Source organism: Antechinus flavipes, chromosome 3 (genome assembly GCF_016432865.1).
Source record: "Antechinus flavipes isolate AdamAnt ecotype Samford, QLD, Australia chromosome 3, AdamAnt_v2, whole genome shotgun sequence".
Taxonomy (NCBI): Eukaryota; Metazoa; Chordata; class Mammalia; order Dasyuromorphia; family Dasyuridae; genus Antechinus; species Antechinus flavipes.
This window is the reverse complement of record NC_067400.1, coordinates 581,256,610-581,270,565: the sequence shown is the minus strand read 5'-3', so window position 1 is coordinate 581,270,565 and position 13,956 is coordinate 581,256,610. Positions and strand designations below refer to the sequence as shown.

At 45.1% G+C, this 13,956-nt stretch overlaps 1 protein-coding gene across 1 annotated transcript in view; it reads right to left on the bottom strand.

The window, feature by feature from the left end:
* Positions 1-5,339: 5,339 nt before the first annotated feature.
* The window catches only part of TCEA3 (transcription elongation factor A3), a 32,459-nt gene continuing 23,842 nt past the window's right edge, over positions 5,340-13,956 (bottom strand). The window contains exons 8-11 of the mRNA XM_051988274.1: positions 11,477-11,632; positions 9,631-9,777; positions 8,539-8,610; positions 5,340-7,556 (exon numbers count right to left, since the gene is read on the bottom strand). Of these exons, the coding sequence (XP_051844234.1) occupies positions 7,548-7,556; positions 8,539-8,610; positions 9,631-9,777; positions 11,477-11,632 (384 nt within the window). The 3' untranslated portion in view covers positions 5,340-7,547. The remainder of the gene's footprint in view (positions 7,557-8,538; positions 8,611-9,630; positions 9,778-11,476; positions 11,633-13,956) is intronic.

Genomic DNA, 13,956 nt, shown 5'->3' with positions numbered 1-13,956 from the left:
TCAGAGTTTGTACTCCATTAATTTGTTCACTCCTTCATCACTTATGCATGTGCAATTAAAGCAAACACTCTATACATTCATTTTTAAATTAAAATACTTGCTGTTTTGTTTTATTAAATACTTGCTGGTGCAAAGCAACCTGCTAAACACTGAGGATATAGGGACCAAAAAAATAATTAAACAGCCCCTGCCTCCAAGGAGATTACATAGAAATAACAAATTAGCAGACACATATAAGAAAATACATAACACATTCAAAGTAATTCCAGAGAGTACTTATAAGCGGGAGGATCAGGAAAGGCTGCAAGTAGGAGGTGACATGGAGTAAGCCTGAGCACTGGGGAAAGCTAGGCAATCATGGAGTGAGTAGGGAGTATGTTCAGGCACGAAGGACAGAATGTATTCAAAGGCACTGGGCCAGGAGATAGGCTATCACGTCTGAGGAACAGACTGCAATACAGGCTGAAAAAGGGAAGCCAGCCTTCTGAAGTCCTGCCTTCATCTTGTATCCCTGCCAATTATTCTTTGGGATCTCTCCTCCCTTTCGTGGCTCAGCTCCTTGACAAAATTTTCCCTACTTGATGCTATTTATTCCTTTTCTCTCATTCTATTCTAAATACTCACACTCTGGCCTCCAGTCTCATCGTTCAGTTGGCATTGCCCTCTCCAAAGTTGACAGGGCTCAGGGCAGGTGATAGACAGAACACCTGTCCTGGAGTCAGGAGTTCAAGTCTGGCCTCAAACACTTAAACCTTCCTAGCTGTGTGACCCTGGGCAAGTCACTTAACCCCAATTTTATCACAAAACCAACAAACAAAACTCGTTGCCAAACCCAGCAGCCTTTTCTCAATCTTGACCCTTCTGATCTCTTTGTAGCCTTCTCTCTGGGTGGTTATGAGAGCTCCCCAAGCTCGTCTTTTGACCTGATCTATATCCTCAGTGTTTTGTTTTGTTTTTTTTTGCTGGGTCTTCATCAGTGTCCCACTACTCATCATGGGTTTCCCCCAACCCTCTGCCCTGGATCCTCTTCTCTTTCATTTTATACTATCTCACCTGGCGATAGCATCAACTCCCTTGGGTTCCATCATCTCCAAGTGGGTCTTTCTGCCTAGTGTCCCTCCTGAGCCAGTTAGGTAAGTCCAACTGCCCTTTGGACAAACTCAACGTGTCCAAACAACTCATTACCTTTCTCCCAAAACCCTCCCAAGGAGAGAAACCATAGTTTCCTGGACCTGGTTATTTCCATGTTGTTTTTGATATTAGAATAATAAGGTTTTTGAGGGGAGGTAATATTTTTTTTGCCTTTGTACCTCCAGGGCTTAATACAATACTTGATATATAGTTAAGTGTTTAATAAATGCTTGTTCACTGACTGATTAATAAGATCCTAATGGCATAGCCTTGGAACACCACCAGATATGGCTCTTGGTAAGAGAATGAAAGTGAGAAGATCACTTTGAAGTTTGAATAAACATATAAATATAACCATAATGCAGCATAACAAATGTATAATAAAGACAGAAAAGTATCAGAGGAATGAAGAGATAAAGAAAGGCTTGATTTTTGAGCTGAGCTTTGAAAAATGAGCAGTGAAAGTGTAGAAAAATATATAAATGTAACCATAATGCAGCCTAACACATATATAAATAAAGGCACAAAGGTATGAAGAGATAAAGCTCAGGCACAAAGGTATCAGAGGTATGAAGAGATAAAGCTCATTTCTGACTGATGAGATTAAGAAAGACGACTTTTGAGCTTAATTTTGAAAGATGGATAGTGAAAGTGTAAAAAAACCAGTAAAATATACTGATTGAATTTCTTTAAAATTACAATTTTAGTGTTAATTCAAGATACATTAAGGTTCAAAGAGCTCGCTATAAAATTACCCATGCATATAACTTGTAAATAAAAAGCTATAATAATAAAAAAAATTCAAAGAGCTCAACAAAGGTGCATTTGTTCATTCATTCCTTCTCTATACAAACATTGGCTGAGTCCCCAGTATATTTGAGGTCCTGTTCTGTGCTTCTGAAGGATACAAATATGAACAAAAATCCACAGCTGGCCTACTGGGCTCAGTTCTGGGCACTGAATTTTAGGGGGAAAAAATTGGTACGCTATGGAGCCAGAAGAGAGTGGCCAACTTAGTGAAAAGCTGGGCAGACCTACCATATTGGAGCTGGCTGGAAGATCTAGGGGAGCCCTGATATATTGTAAGCTTCTTGAAGACAGGGGCTTTTTTTGCCTCTTTTTGTACCCCCAGCACCCTATGTAATATCTGGCACAAAGTAGGTACTTAATAGAAGTGGATTGATTGATTAATAGCTATCCTCCACTATTTAAAACTATGATGTGTGGAAATGGGATTGAACTGGCTCTGCTTGGCTTTATAGAGCAATGAGTAGATATTTTAGGGAGGTAGATTTTAGTTTGCTGTCAGAAAAAAATTTCTAAAGAGACATACAAACGTGGAATAGTTCACCTCAAGAGAAAATAGTTACTCAGAGATAATTGTTACTCAGTGGAGGTTTTAAAGCAAATACTGTATCACTAAATGTTGGGTACATTGTTGAGGGAATTCCTCTAGAGACATGTGCCCTCTTAGGAGACTCTTTCTAGTTCAGATTCTGGGAAATGTAAAGGGGAGGGCTAAAGCTACAAATTTGGGAGTTATCCTTATAGAACTAATTGATAAAATCATGTGAATGGATGTACCGGATGAAGGAAATGGCTACATGTCTGTGGCAAATGACCTTTAAGGCAACTTGTTAAATAAAAAAATGGCTCTTAAATTTCACTTTAACTGTCCAAATTGGCAAGATGACAAAACATGGGAAGAGCTAATGATGAAGGGGGCGTGGGAAGACAGGCTCACTGATAAAATGTTAGTAGAGACATGGAATGGTCCAACTACTCTAGGCAGTTAGATGGTGCAGGGGATAGTATACCAGCCCTGAAGTCAGGAGGACCTGAGTTCAAATATGACCTCAGTCACTTAACACTTCTAGTTGTATGACTCTGGGCAACTTACTTAATCCTGATTGCCTCAGCAATAAATAAATAAATTTACTACAATAAAAAAGAATGGTACAAAAAATGAAAAGATATAATTTACACATTGCTCTATCTATATATACAAATATATGTATTTTGTGCATTTCTGAGATTCTACACTGTTTCTGTGTGGTCTACTGGCCTTTGCTTGTTGTCTTTGGCTTCTACAAAACTGAAAAGTGTCCCATTTAATTTCTTATGCCTTCCTGCAATATATCAAAATTACAATGGAGAATCACAATGGGGAATGGATAACTATAGCATTATGCCAATTATGTTACATTATTTTACTAATAGATATTTTTAATATATATAGTGTGTGTTTGTGCAGTCCTACTTCCACAAACAAAAATGCTGTCTTCTCATAGCTCTTTTTTGGTGCTATGCTTGATCATTGCAATTTGTACAACATACGGTTCAATTTCTTTTGGTTCTTTCCATTTACGCTGTTGTGTCAAGTCTGACTTTTTGACCTCCCATCAGTTCACAAATCTTCTCATTTTTCTAGTAATTGGAAAGTCAATGTAGCTCAGAACAGATAGTGAAATGTATCTCACGGCAGAGGGGTAGGTGAGAATCCCATTTATATTGCTAAACAAGATCTTCCTATGTCATGTTTTTGCTTAATTTTTTGGTCACAAGCGTGGAAGGAGTGGGTAGGAGATGACTACAATGTTAGGACAAAAGGCATCAACAGAACACACTAAAATAGGTTACAATAGGCCTATTTTTGTGCTGTTGTTGGACAGACCTCTAAGAGTTAAAAATCCTGGGCTTAGAGTCCTAAAATAAGTTCAAGTTTCTTTAAAGTTTCCTTATTTACTGTGTGACTCTAAATAAATTATTTTCCTTCTCTCTACTAGGTCCTTCATCTTTCTGCCTTAGGACAAGTATAGTAGATAAGAGTACCAAACTTGGGAGTCTAGAAGAGCCGGGTTCAAGTGTTGCTTTGACACACTTATTTGCTGCGTGACCCTGGGGCAATGAATTAACCTTTCTGAACCTGTTTTCTTATTCATAAAATAGGGGTAATGATAGCCATCTATGTCATGGGGCCATTAAGAATAACAAATGAGATGAGGGATGCTACCTTAAAATAGATAAGCTATTATAGTCTCTAAATGGGGAAGATGATACCTGTCTTTCATTAGGACACATGAGACAAAGGAGATGGATTGTGATTTGTGTACTGGAGAATGCTACTAAGAAGATATTTTTTAATGCTTTAAATCATTACTGATTAGAGAATGCAAATTAAAACAACTCTGAGCAATCACCTCACACCTATCAGATTAGCTAATATGACAGAAAAGGAAAATAATAAATGTTGGAGAAGAGGTGGGAAAATTGCTACACTAATGTATTATTGCTGAAGTTGTGAACTGATCCAACCATTCCGGAGAGCAATTTGGAACTATGACCAAGGGACCATCAACCGGCCCTGCTGTGTCTACTGGGTCTGTATCTCAGACTGTAAAAAAGGGGAAAACCTGCAGGTACAGAAATACTAAATAGCAGCTTTTTTTGTGGCAGCAAAGAATTGGAAATTGAGGGGATGCCCATCAACTGGGGAACGACTGAACAAGTTGTGGTGAATGGATGGAATGGAATACCATTGTGTTGTAAGAAATGATGAACTGGCAGGTTTCAGAAAAACCTGGAGAGACTTGCATGAACTGATGCTGGGAAGCGAACAGAACCGGAACACTGCGCAATAATATGGCTTCGTAACAACATTGTACAATGATCAACTGTGATAAACTTAGCTTTTCCCACAATGCAAGGATCTGAGACAGTTCCAAAAGTCTCGTAGTGGAAACGCCATCCACATCCAGAGAGAGGACAATGAGGTCTGAGAGCAGATACACTATTTTCACTCTCCCCTTGGTGCTTTCCATTTGTTCCGTTTCTTCTTTTATGATATGATTAACTGTCATTGCAGTTGTACAAGGGCAGGGAGAAGGAGGCAGGGAGAAAAACTGGAAATTAGAAATCTTATTACAAATGAATGTTGAAAGAAAGTACTTTTAAAGGTAATTAGGTAATTAATTAGGTAATTTAGGTGATTAAATGGCTTGCCCAAAGTCATCTGGCTAGGAAGTGTCTGAGATCAGATCTGAACTTCTGTCCTCCTGATTCCAGGGCTGGTGTCTATCCCCTGCTCCATGCTACTGAGAATATTGATTAATTTTGCCTCTCTTTCCCCTTGCATACACCCAGCACAACCCTGCCTCTCCCATCCCCAGCCCAAATACTACTGTGCAATAATAGAAATTGGAGCCAGATTTCTGTACAGAGTTTATTTACAGGTAGGAGAAGATGCCTGGGGACTCCATTTCAAGGGAAGGGGGTACTTAGTGCATTCTGGGGGGATGACAGGGGTCACTATGATCTCTTGCCTAACTCGCTAGCTGTTTGGCTTGGGCACATTCCCTTGTCTGATCCCCAAGAACCAATTGGGGAACAAGCTCATCTATCTGAGCCCCAGGGGGGCAGAGGCTGGCCAATGCTTCTGCTTTTCAGCCGTGGGCAGGGAGGGCAGCTCTCCAGGGGGTGACCAGAAGAAGGGGTAAATGGAGGTCCCTAGAAATCTGCTTCCTGCAGCACCACTGCCCAAATCATTGCAATTAGCAAATGCAGTCAAGGGGAAAATTTGGAAGGAAGGACATCCTACAGGAGCTCCCTCTGTCAGATGCCCTGTCCCCTGAGTGGTGATCAGGGAAAGCCCCATGCCAGGCTGTGGCTCCCCCAGAGAGAATATGACATCGCTTAGGAAGCCACAGGCAGTTCCTGATTTGAGGAGTCTCCCAAAGGTCCCCACCTAAACCGAATGAGAATAAGGGGCCATGAGGACCAGGAGAGGGAAGACTTTTCGTGATTCATGGAGGATTCCCAGTTGTCACATAAGCCTAGACAGGTCAAGTCTAACAGAATAAATGAGTCTAAGAATCAGGAAGATGTGGGTGGGTACAACAATGTGCCATCAGGACCTGGGAGTCCACTCTTTTCTGTAAGTCAGTTTTCTCAGAGTATATTCATGCTCTCTATCTCACAGGATTGCCAAGGGGGCCAGATAGGAAGACATAAGTGAGAGGATTTTGTAATGCTAATGTGATATATAAATGGAATCTCGTGGGAATATGGATTTTGATCTGGAAGGAATATCAGAAACTAACTAACCCAGTCTTTCCATTTTATATTTGGTGATACTGAGGCCCATGGAGGGGAAGGGATTCGGCTCAATGTCATCCAGCAGCAGAGATGAGCTTTAAGCTGGTTGCAGTGAATAGAGAGCCGGGCCTGGAGGCAGGAGGGCCTCAGTTCCAATACAGCCTCAGATATTTCCCAGCTTCCCAGTCACTTCATCCTGCCTGCCTCAGTTTCCTCATCTGTAAAATGATCTGAAAAAGGGAATGGCAAATATTTCCAAGAAAACCCCCAAAATGGGTCTGAAAACTACTTAATGATGACCCCTGAATCCAAAGATTGGGATCTTCTTAAAGCTAATACTAGACCAAATGAGGCGCTGGTTGCTAGGTGAAGGAAATGATGGGACAGACAGGGATGTCACACTTGGTATTTTTAGTGGAGAAAACCTTAAGAATTCATCGCTGGGGAAGGATTCAAATACCCATGTCTTTGCAGTCATTCCCCAGGAGCAGGAAAGTACAGAGCCCAGACCTGGATAGCTGGGGTACCAGTACCCAACTAGGCTGTTCCTGCCACCTAGAGGATTGTATGGGGGCTGAGCTCCATGGGCATGTGGGGTACCAGTGCCCAACATAAACGATTCCTGCCACCTAAAAGATGGTACGGGGCTGAGCTCTGTGGGCATCTGGGGTACCAGTGCCCAACATGAGCTGTTCCTGCCATCTAGAGGATGGTACGGGGGCTGAGCTCTGTGGGCATCTAGGGTATCAGTGCCCAACATGAGCTGTTCCTGCCATCTAGAGGATGGTACGGGGGCTGAGCTCTGTGGGCATCTGGGGTATCAGTGCCCAACATGAGCTGTTCCTGCCATCTAGAGGATGGTACGGGGGCTGAGCTCTGTGGGCATCTGGGGCACCCAACACGAGCTGTCTCTGCCGCCTAGGGCAAGTCTCTTTTCTCTGGGCCTCAGCTTTTCCCTCTATCTCCCTCCATCCCCGTGTCCTTGGATAGTCCATGTCCCAAAATGCCTCTCATTTAGGACGGCCTAGATTTTAATTTCTCTGGTAGTTTGGGCATTCTGTGGGAACCTTAGATAAGTTTGTATTTCTACTCTGCTGCAGGATCTGGGGGGCACAAGCATGGGTCAGAGCTCTGCCGTTCTGGACTTCCCAGTAAAAATACCCTTTCTAACCCACTGAGGAAAGCTGAGGCCGGAGCCAGCTGTGGATTCTGGGGAGGCTCCTCTGTGCAATCCTTCCTATCTGGCCTCTCTGGCTCCAGGCAGGGAGCCCAGAGCCTTCTCCTTCGGGTTCTCCAACACCGCAGGCCCGGCCGGCAGCCGCTCAGCAGAACTGAAAGAGACAAAATGGGCCATTGGGGCGCTCCTGGGGCCGGTCGAGACACTCTGTCCCCACAGTCCCAAGTCAAACCTCGCCTCAGATACCCAGCTAGCTGCCTGTACCCGGGCAGTCACGCGAACTCTGCCTGCCTCCACTACAAAGCGGACATCTTCCTCCCAGGATCGTTGTGAGGATCAGAGGAAGGTTTTATAAAGTATATCCGGTACACCAACCTCCTTTCCTCCCTCTCTCCCCCTTCCTTTCTTATGCCTCCTTCTCCTATTCTTTCTTGCTTTTTTCATCCCTCTCTTTCTTCCTTCTGATGTGGTACTGGTCTGAACAAAATGGAATGGGAAGCATCTTTCCTAACTGTTCAGTCTCAGTTTTCTCATCCGTCAAATGGGACATGACTTACCGGAATCAACTGGGGAAAACATCAACCTATGGTAATAGGATGGAGCTATCTCCCCCCTGAGCCCTGGGGTCTCACAAAGGACCCCTTGAAGAGAAAGGCTTCCCGCCAGGACCCTCTCCCTGTGGTTCTGCAGGGACGGAAGCTTCCCTTGTGGGCGATAGGTACCAGTGGAGAGCTTGGGATGGGGGATGCTCTGCAGCCCCACTGTGGCCAAGCTAACAAGGGGAGCGGGGTTCCTTCAGAGCCTCCCTGCCGGGTCAATAGGAGGTCCAGAGGAATCGGGAACCTAAAGCACTTGGTGCTCATGAGCCGGACAGAGGAAAGGAAGGAGGAAGAAGGACAACATGGGGCAGCCCCGGATCGGGGCCGGATTTGAACCCTAGATCTGCTGTTCCCTCTTTGGGCAGCAACGTCCTCCTCTGCAAGTGAGAGGAGTCAGAGCATCTCTGAAGTTCCCTCACTCCAAATCCTGGGACCCCGTGAGATGTGAATCGGGCCCAGTGCATGTGGGCCCTACAGCCTGACTGGGAAAGGCCATCGGCCGCCTCAGGGGGCTATGGAAGCAAAAGAAATACAGACCTTCCAGCGGTTGCCGCACTCGTTACATAAGACAAAAGTGGTCATGGGCTCATCAGCACTTCGTGTCTGCACCTGAGAAAGCAGAGTCATGGTGTCACTCCCTTGCTCTAGAATCTCCCATGACTCCTGCTTCCTGCTGGAACCCCTCACTTCCCTCCCTACACAGACCTCTCCCACCAGCCTCACCACCTCAGCTTCCCACCAGGGCCCCATCACTGCAGGGAGCCACTCCCACCCTCTCAGTCCTGTGCCTTGTGCATAGAGGCAGTTATTAAATGTCCGCTGAATAAAATGGAAAGATAGAAAACAGTTCTTTATTTTTCTGACCTTAGGACCTTTCCTGATGCTTTTGCCCTCACCTGGAATGCCCTCTCCCTTCCTTTCCACCAATTCTGGGTTTTATATCCTTCGCTGGACGTGAAGATGTTGGTTCCAGTCTTGACTCCGCAACTTACTTACTGTGAGGCCTTAGGCAAATCACTTAACCTCTATGAGGTTCCTCGTCTGTAAAATGGGCATAATAATACTTGCACTAATTACTTCACAGGGTTTTTGTGAAGAAAATTTGTAAAGTGTAAAGCACTATAAAACTGTGATCTATGACATAAGGTTAAAACAAATTTTTCCAAGAAGTTTTCTTATCAGGACCCTCTGATCTGTCTTGTATGGGCTAAGAGTCCTGGGTTCTAAGGGCCCTTCCAGCTCTGACCTTCTGGGTTCTAAGCTTCCTTGTGGCTTTGACAATCTATAACAACAATTGGTCTCCATGTCTTATTTCCAATTTTCCCTTGTCCAACCTGCAGGAAAACCAGTACCATCTGGTCAGCATGGAGAAGCCCCGCCCTCACTATAAAACAATGGGACCAAATTCGAGAAGTCCCAAGAAAACCTCTCCTTTCTTCACAGCCTCCCTTCTGACCCCTAACGAATGTCACTAAGCCCTCTCATCCTCTCCCTGTGCCCGCAGTCCCAGATTGTGCCCTTTCCCCTCCCCCATTCCTTGTCTCCCAGATCTGCGTGGCCCCTCCCCAGTCTAGGACAGTGGGATTCCTCCTAAGCCTCTGCCCGCAGCCTCCGCACTCTGGTGCCCACCTGATTGTAAGTACAATTCTTCTTTTTACACTTGCTGCACTGGAAAAGATCGGTCGTGGTGCCCCCGGTCTTGGCCATCTGGTGCTCCCGAATGGCCTCCAGCGTCATGGCGCTCCTCAGCTCCTTCAGCTCATCACTGGCCATTTCCTAGGTGAACCAACCAACAACACTCTGAGATGTCTGAAGAGACTCTATTTCGTACACTGCACATTCCCGCAGGGGCACTGTCACTGGACGGCTCGGGCTGGGAATAAGCTGGAGCTAACAATCGCAGACCAGAGTGGGCCAAAAAACCCTGCTTCTGTCCCAGAGCGGCCAGGTGCTTGTGGCAGGGCCATGTCCTGGAGGCACTCCCTCCTGCCGTGGTGCCCTTGCTGCAGACAAATTCTGGGTGCCCTTGGCCGTCCCAGTCAGAGGCAAGCAGAAGCTCTTTACAGAGATCTCTCCCCTCCCAGGTCACACCAGGGCAGGACCAAGGGCTGAATCAGTTTTATAAACTCAGCTCAGTTTTATAAAAGGAAACCATAGAATGCTGTAGATTCTCGCAGGAGATGATCGTGAAAGGCACTGGCATCATTAGGGGTACAAGATGTTCTATTCAGCCTAGGGGGTCATTTGCATCAGTGAAATTCTGGTACTGTCACGGTATTCTGATAGCATACTGGGGAGGCTAGGTAGCCCATAGTGCACAGAGTACCCAGCTTCCAGTGAGGAAGACACGTTTCTGTATTCAAATCCTGCCTGACACTGACCACCCTTATTCAAATCCTGCCTAATATCGACTACCCGTAATCAAATCCTGCCTGACATTGACCACCCATACTCAGATCCTGCCTGACATTGACTCCCCATTCTCAAATCCTGCCTGATATTGACTACCTGTAATCAAATCCTGCCTGACATTGCATTCTCAAATCCTGCCTGACACTGACCACCCTTATTCAAATCCTGCCTAATATCGACTACCTGTAATCAAATCCTGCCTGACATTGACCACCCATACTCAGATCCTGCCTGACACTGACTACCCTTATTCAAATCCTACCTGATATTGACCACCCATATTCAAATCCTGCCTGACATTGACTACTCATATTCACATCCTGCCTGATACTGACTACCCATTCTCAAATCCTGATTGACATTGATTACCCGTATTCAAATCCTGCTCGACACTGACAATTGTATGACTCTGGCTACATCACTTCACCCTGTTTCCTCCTCTGTAACATGAGCAAAAGGAAACCACAAAACCACAACAGTGTCTCTGTCAAGAAAACCCCAAATGGGATCAAGAACGCGACAACAACAAGTTATGTACTTCCTTCAATAACTTCCCCAAGGCTTGCATTGTAAGCAGGTGTCCCCAGATAAGGGGCCTGCTTCATGTCACCTTCACCCGGGCCTGTGTTACTGGGGCCGAGGCAGTCACGGGCTTTGTGCCTCCTGGGCTTTACTTACATGGACAATTATTGGTATTCTTTGAACCCCAAATTTTGAGGAGCCCTAAGGCTCTAATTTTGAGCAGCTGACCCCAGTTTATCGTCCTTTGGCTAGGACAGAGTGATAAATGCAGGTGGATCCAGATGGTTGAGGAATATAGTTCTTGTATCGAGTGAGATTTCTAAAGAACGACAGCATCAGTAGCTCTGAGGGGAAACCCAGGGCCTGGAAAAAGTTAGAGCATCGGGTCTGCGGCTGTAAAAGCCAGACGGCCTTCCCTCGGCCCACTTTTAGTGGGTGCTGGCTCAGGATCTCTGCTTCCCACAGTGAGCCTGCCTAACTCCAAACCAGGGCTGGAGAAAGACAACAGCTTCAGAAACAGCTCCCTGATGGAGCGTCTCACCTCGGCCGTCATCCTGGCAATGAGGCTGGTGGAAATGGCCCCACAGAGCACGTTCCGCCTCAAGGTGGGGTTCCTGGGATCCTTGAGGTTACTGATTCGGCTGCGCACCCGGTTCCGATACTTCATGTCTGTGCCCTTCAGTTCTTGATATATATGTGAAACTGTCAAGGAGTCACACCAGAGGTAGTGGCGAGAAAGTCTCTCTGCCCTCCCACCAATACAGCCCGGCTCTCTAATACAAATAAACTGGAATCCGTGGGGTCCCGATCCTGCTTCTCCTGGGTGACTCTGGCCTGGCGCCCTCACATCTCTACATGTTACTTCATATATAAAATGAGAAAGCTGTATCCGAACCTTTGTGATCCGAACCTTTCTGGTTGATTGAGGGAGCCTAGGGACCCTTTCTCAAAAGACTAGTTTCCAGGGGCAGATAGGTAGTAGTCCAGTGGATAGAGCAGGACCCAGGAGGACCTAAGTTCAAATTTAGCCTCGGACACTTGACATTTATTAGCTGTGTGACCCTGGGCAATTGCCTCAGCAACAACGAAAAAAATAAATAAATTATCTTTCAATACATAAGATAAAATACATGGGATTACAAAGAAAATTAAAGTTAGTAAAAATAATGATGTATTTTTTTCCCCATCTAAATCCATGAACTCCTTAAAATCTATCCAATGTCCCCTTGGGAATCCATGAAGCCCTGAACTGGGTGATCACTAATATTCCTTCCAGGTCTAAATCAGATGATGTGTTCAGCCTTGGGGTTTTTGTTTCTGCTGGGAGAGATTTTGATCTTGATTTGATTTGTCTCTCTTCACACCCCCGCTACACCCCACGGATGTGGTGTCCAATCAAGAAGGCTTAATGTGAAAGGTCCGCCAACAGGGCCTGCTGTGAGGATTGACAATAGTGTCATCCCAACCAGAAGAAACTCTGTCAGAAATACTATCCTACTGGGGGACCCCTCCATTAGTATGAACAGAGAACTGACTATTCTTCTTTTAATAATAACAATTTTACATTTTACAAATATTATCTCATTTGATTCTCCCAACAACTCTGAGAGGTACCAATGCTAACAATATCCCCATTTTACAAATGGGGAAACTGAGGCAAACAGGGATTGCTTTTGTTTTTTTAGAGAGGCAGTCTGATGTCTCAGAGTGCTGGACTTGGAGTTAGGAGAATGGGGTCCAAGTTTCATGCCTGCCACCTACTGAGTGCTGTGACTAGGGCCACATCACCTCGTCCACCAGCTGCCAAATGTGGCAGTCTACCTGGATCGCTGCTTTAGAGCCAATGTCTAATTGGATCCAAATTAGTTCAATCTTCTCCATCTTATCAATGAGGCCCAAAGGAGCAGAAGCAGGAATCAAAACTGGGTTCTTTGCCTCTGACGTCTGCCACTGCTCCACTGAACCTCACTGCCTCCAAGGGTTGTAAGCTCCTTAGAAATCACTCACTCACGCCTCATTTGATGGAAAACTTCAGCTTATCCAAGGTCACCCAGGAGCCGAGTTCAAATGTCCATTTTCCACAGGCTATTTTGGGTAAATAACTTCCTCTTTCCCCATCTGTTTTCTCATCTGTACAAAGAGTCAGACTACATAAATGATGTCACACCCAGATAGAAAGGGATGGTCACTAAATGGTACAGAGTGATCCCAGCTGGCTGCACGGTGACTCAAAAAACCACTTGTTAACATTATCTATGTTCTATTGTATTTTTTAAAATTGTTAAATATCACTAGATTACATTTGAATCTGCTTCTGGTCATACTGGGCCCTTCTGAACACTTTTGCACAAGATGATCTTAAAGGTTCCTTCAAGCTGTAAAGAAATCCATGATCCTTATTATACCAGCTCAGTTTCCTTACCAGGACTGCTGGGAGGCAAACAAAGCTGGACTGTTAGATTACTCTTCTATGAAAACAAAGGGTCAAGAACTTCACAGGATGAATGGGGGCAGATGGGGGGTGAGCTGGAGGCAGAAAGGAGAAAATCTGGGGCTGAAAATAAAATAAAATTGAGTGTTAGAAAATCTATCCATAGTTCCCTTAGGGGATGATGGACCTCAGAGTCTACCCTTGTGATTCAGGTGAGAAACAAAACAGCTCCGAGCTCCTATATCTGAGCAATGCACTGAAGGCTTCAAATCCATAATCTCGGACATTTACTAGCTATGTGATCCTGGGCAAGTCACTTAACCCTATTTGCCTCAGTTTTCCCATGTGTTAAGTGAGCCAGAGAAGGGAATGGCAAACCACTCCAGTATCTTTGCCAAGAAAATTTTAAATGCGGTCACAAAGAGTGGGATATGACTAAAACAGCTGAACAATTAACACAGACTTCTGTCACCTGAACAATGATTAATGTAGGTTTCATCGTCTCACCCAGCGCCTCTGGGAAGATACCTCGGGACAGGAGAAGGAGGGGCTGGGGGCCAGGGGTGGGGAAGGAGGATGGGAAACTGAGA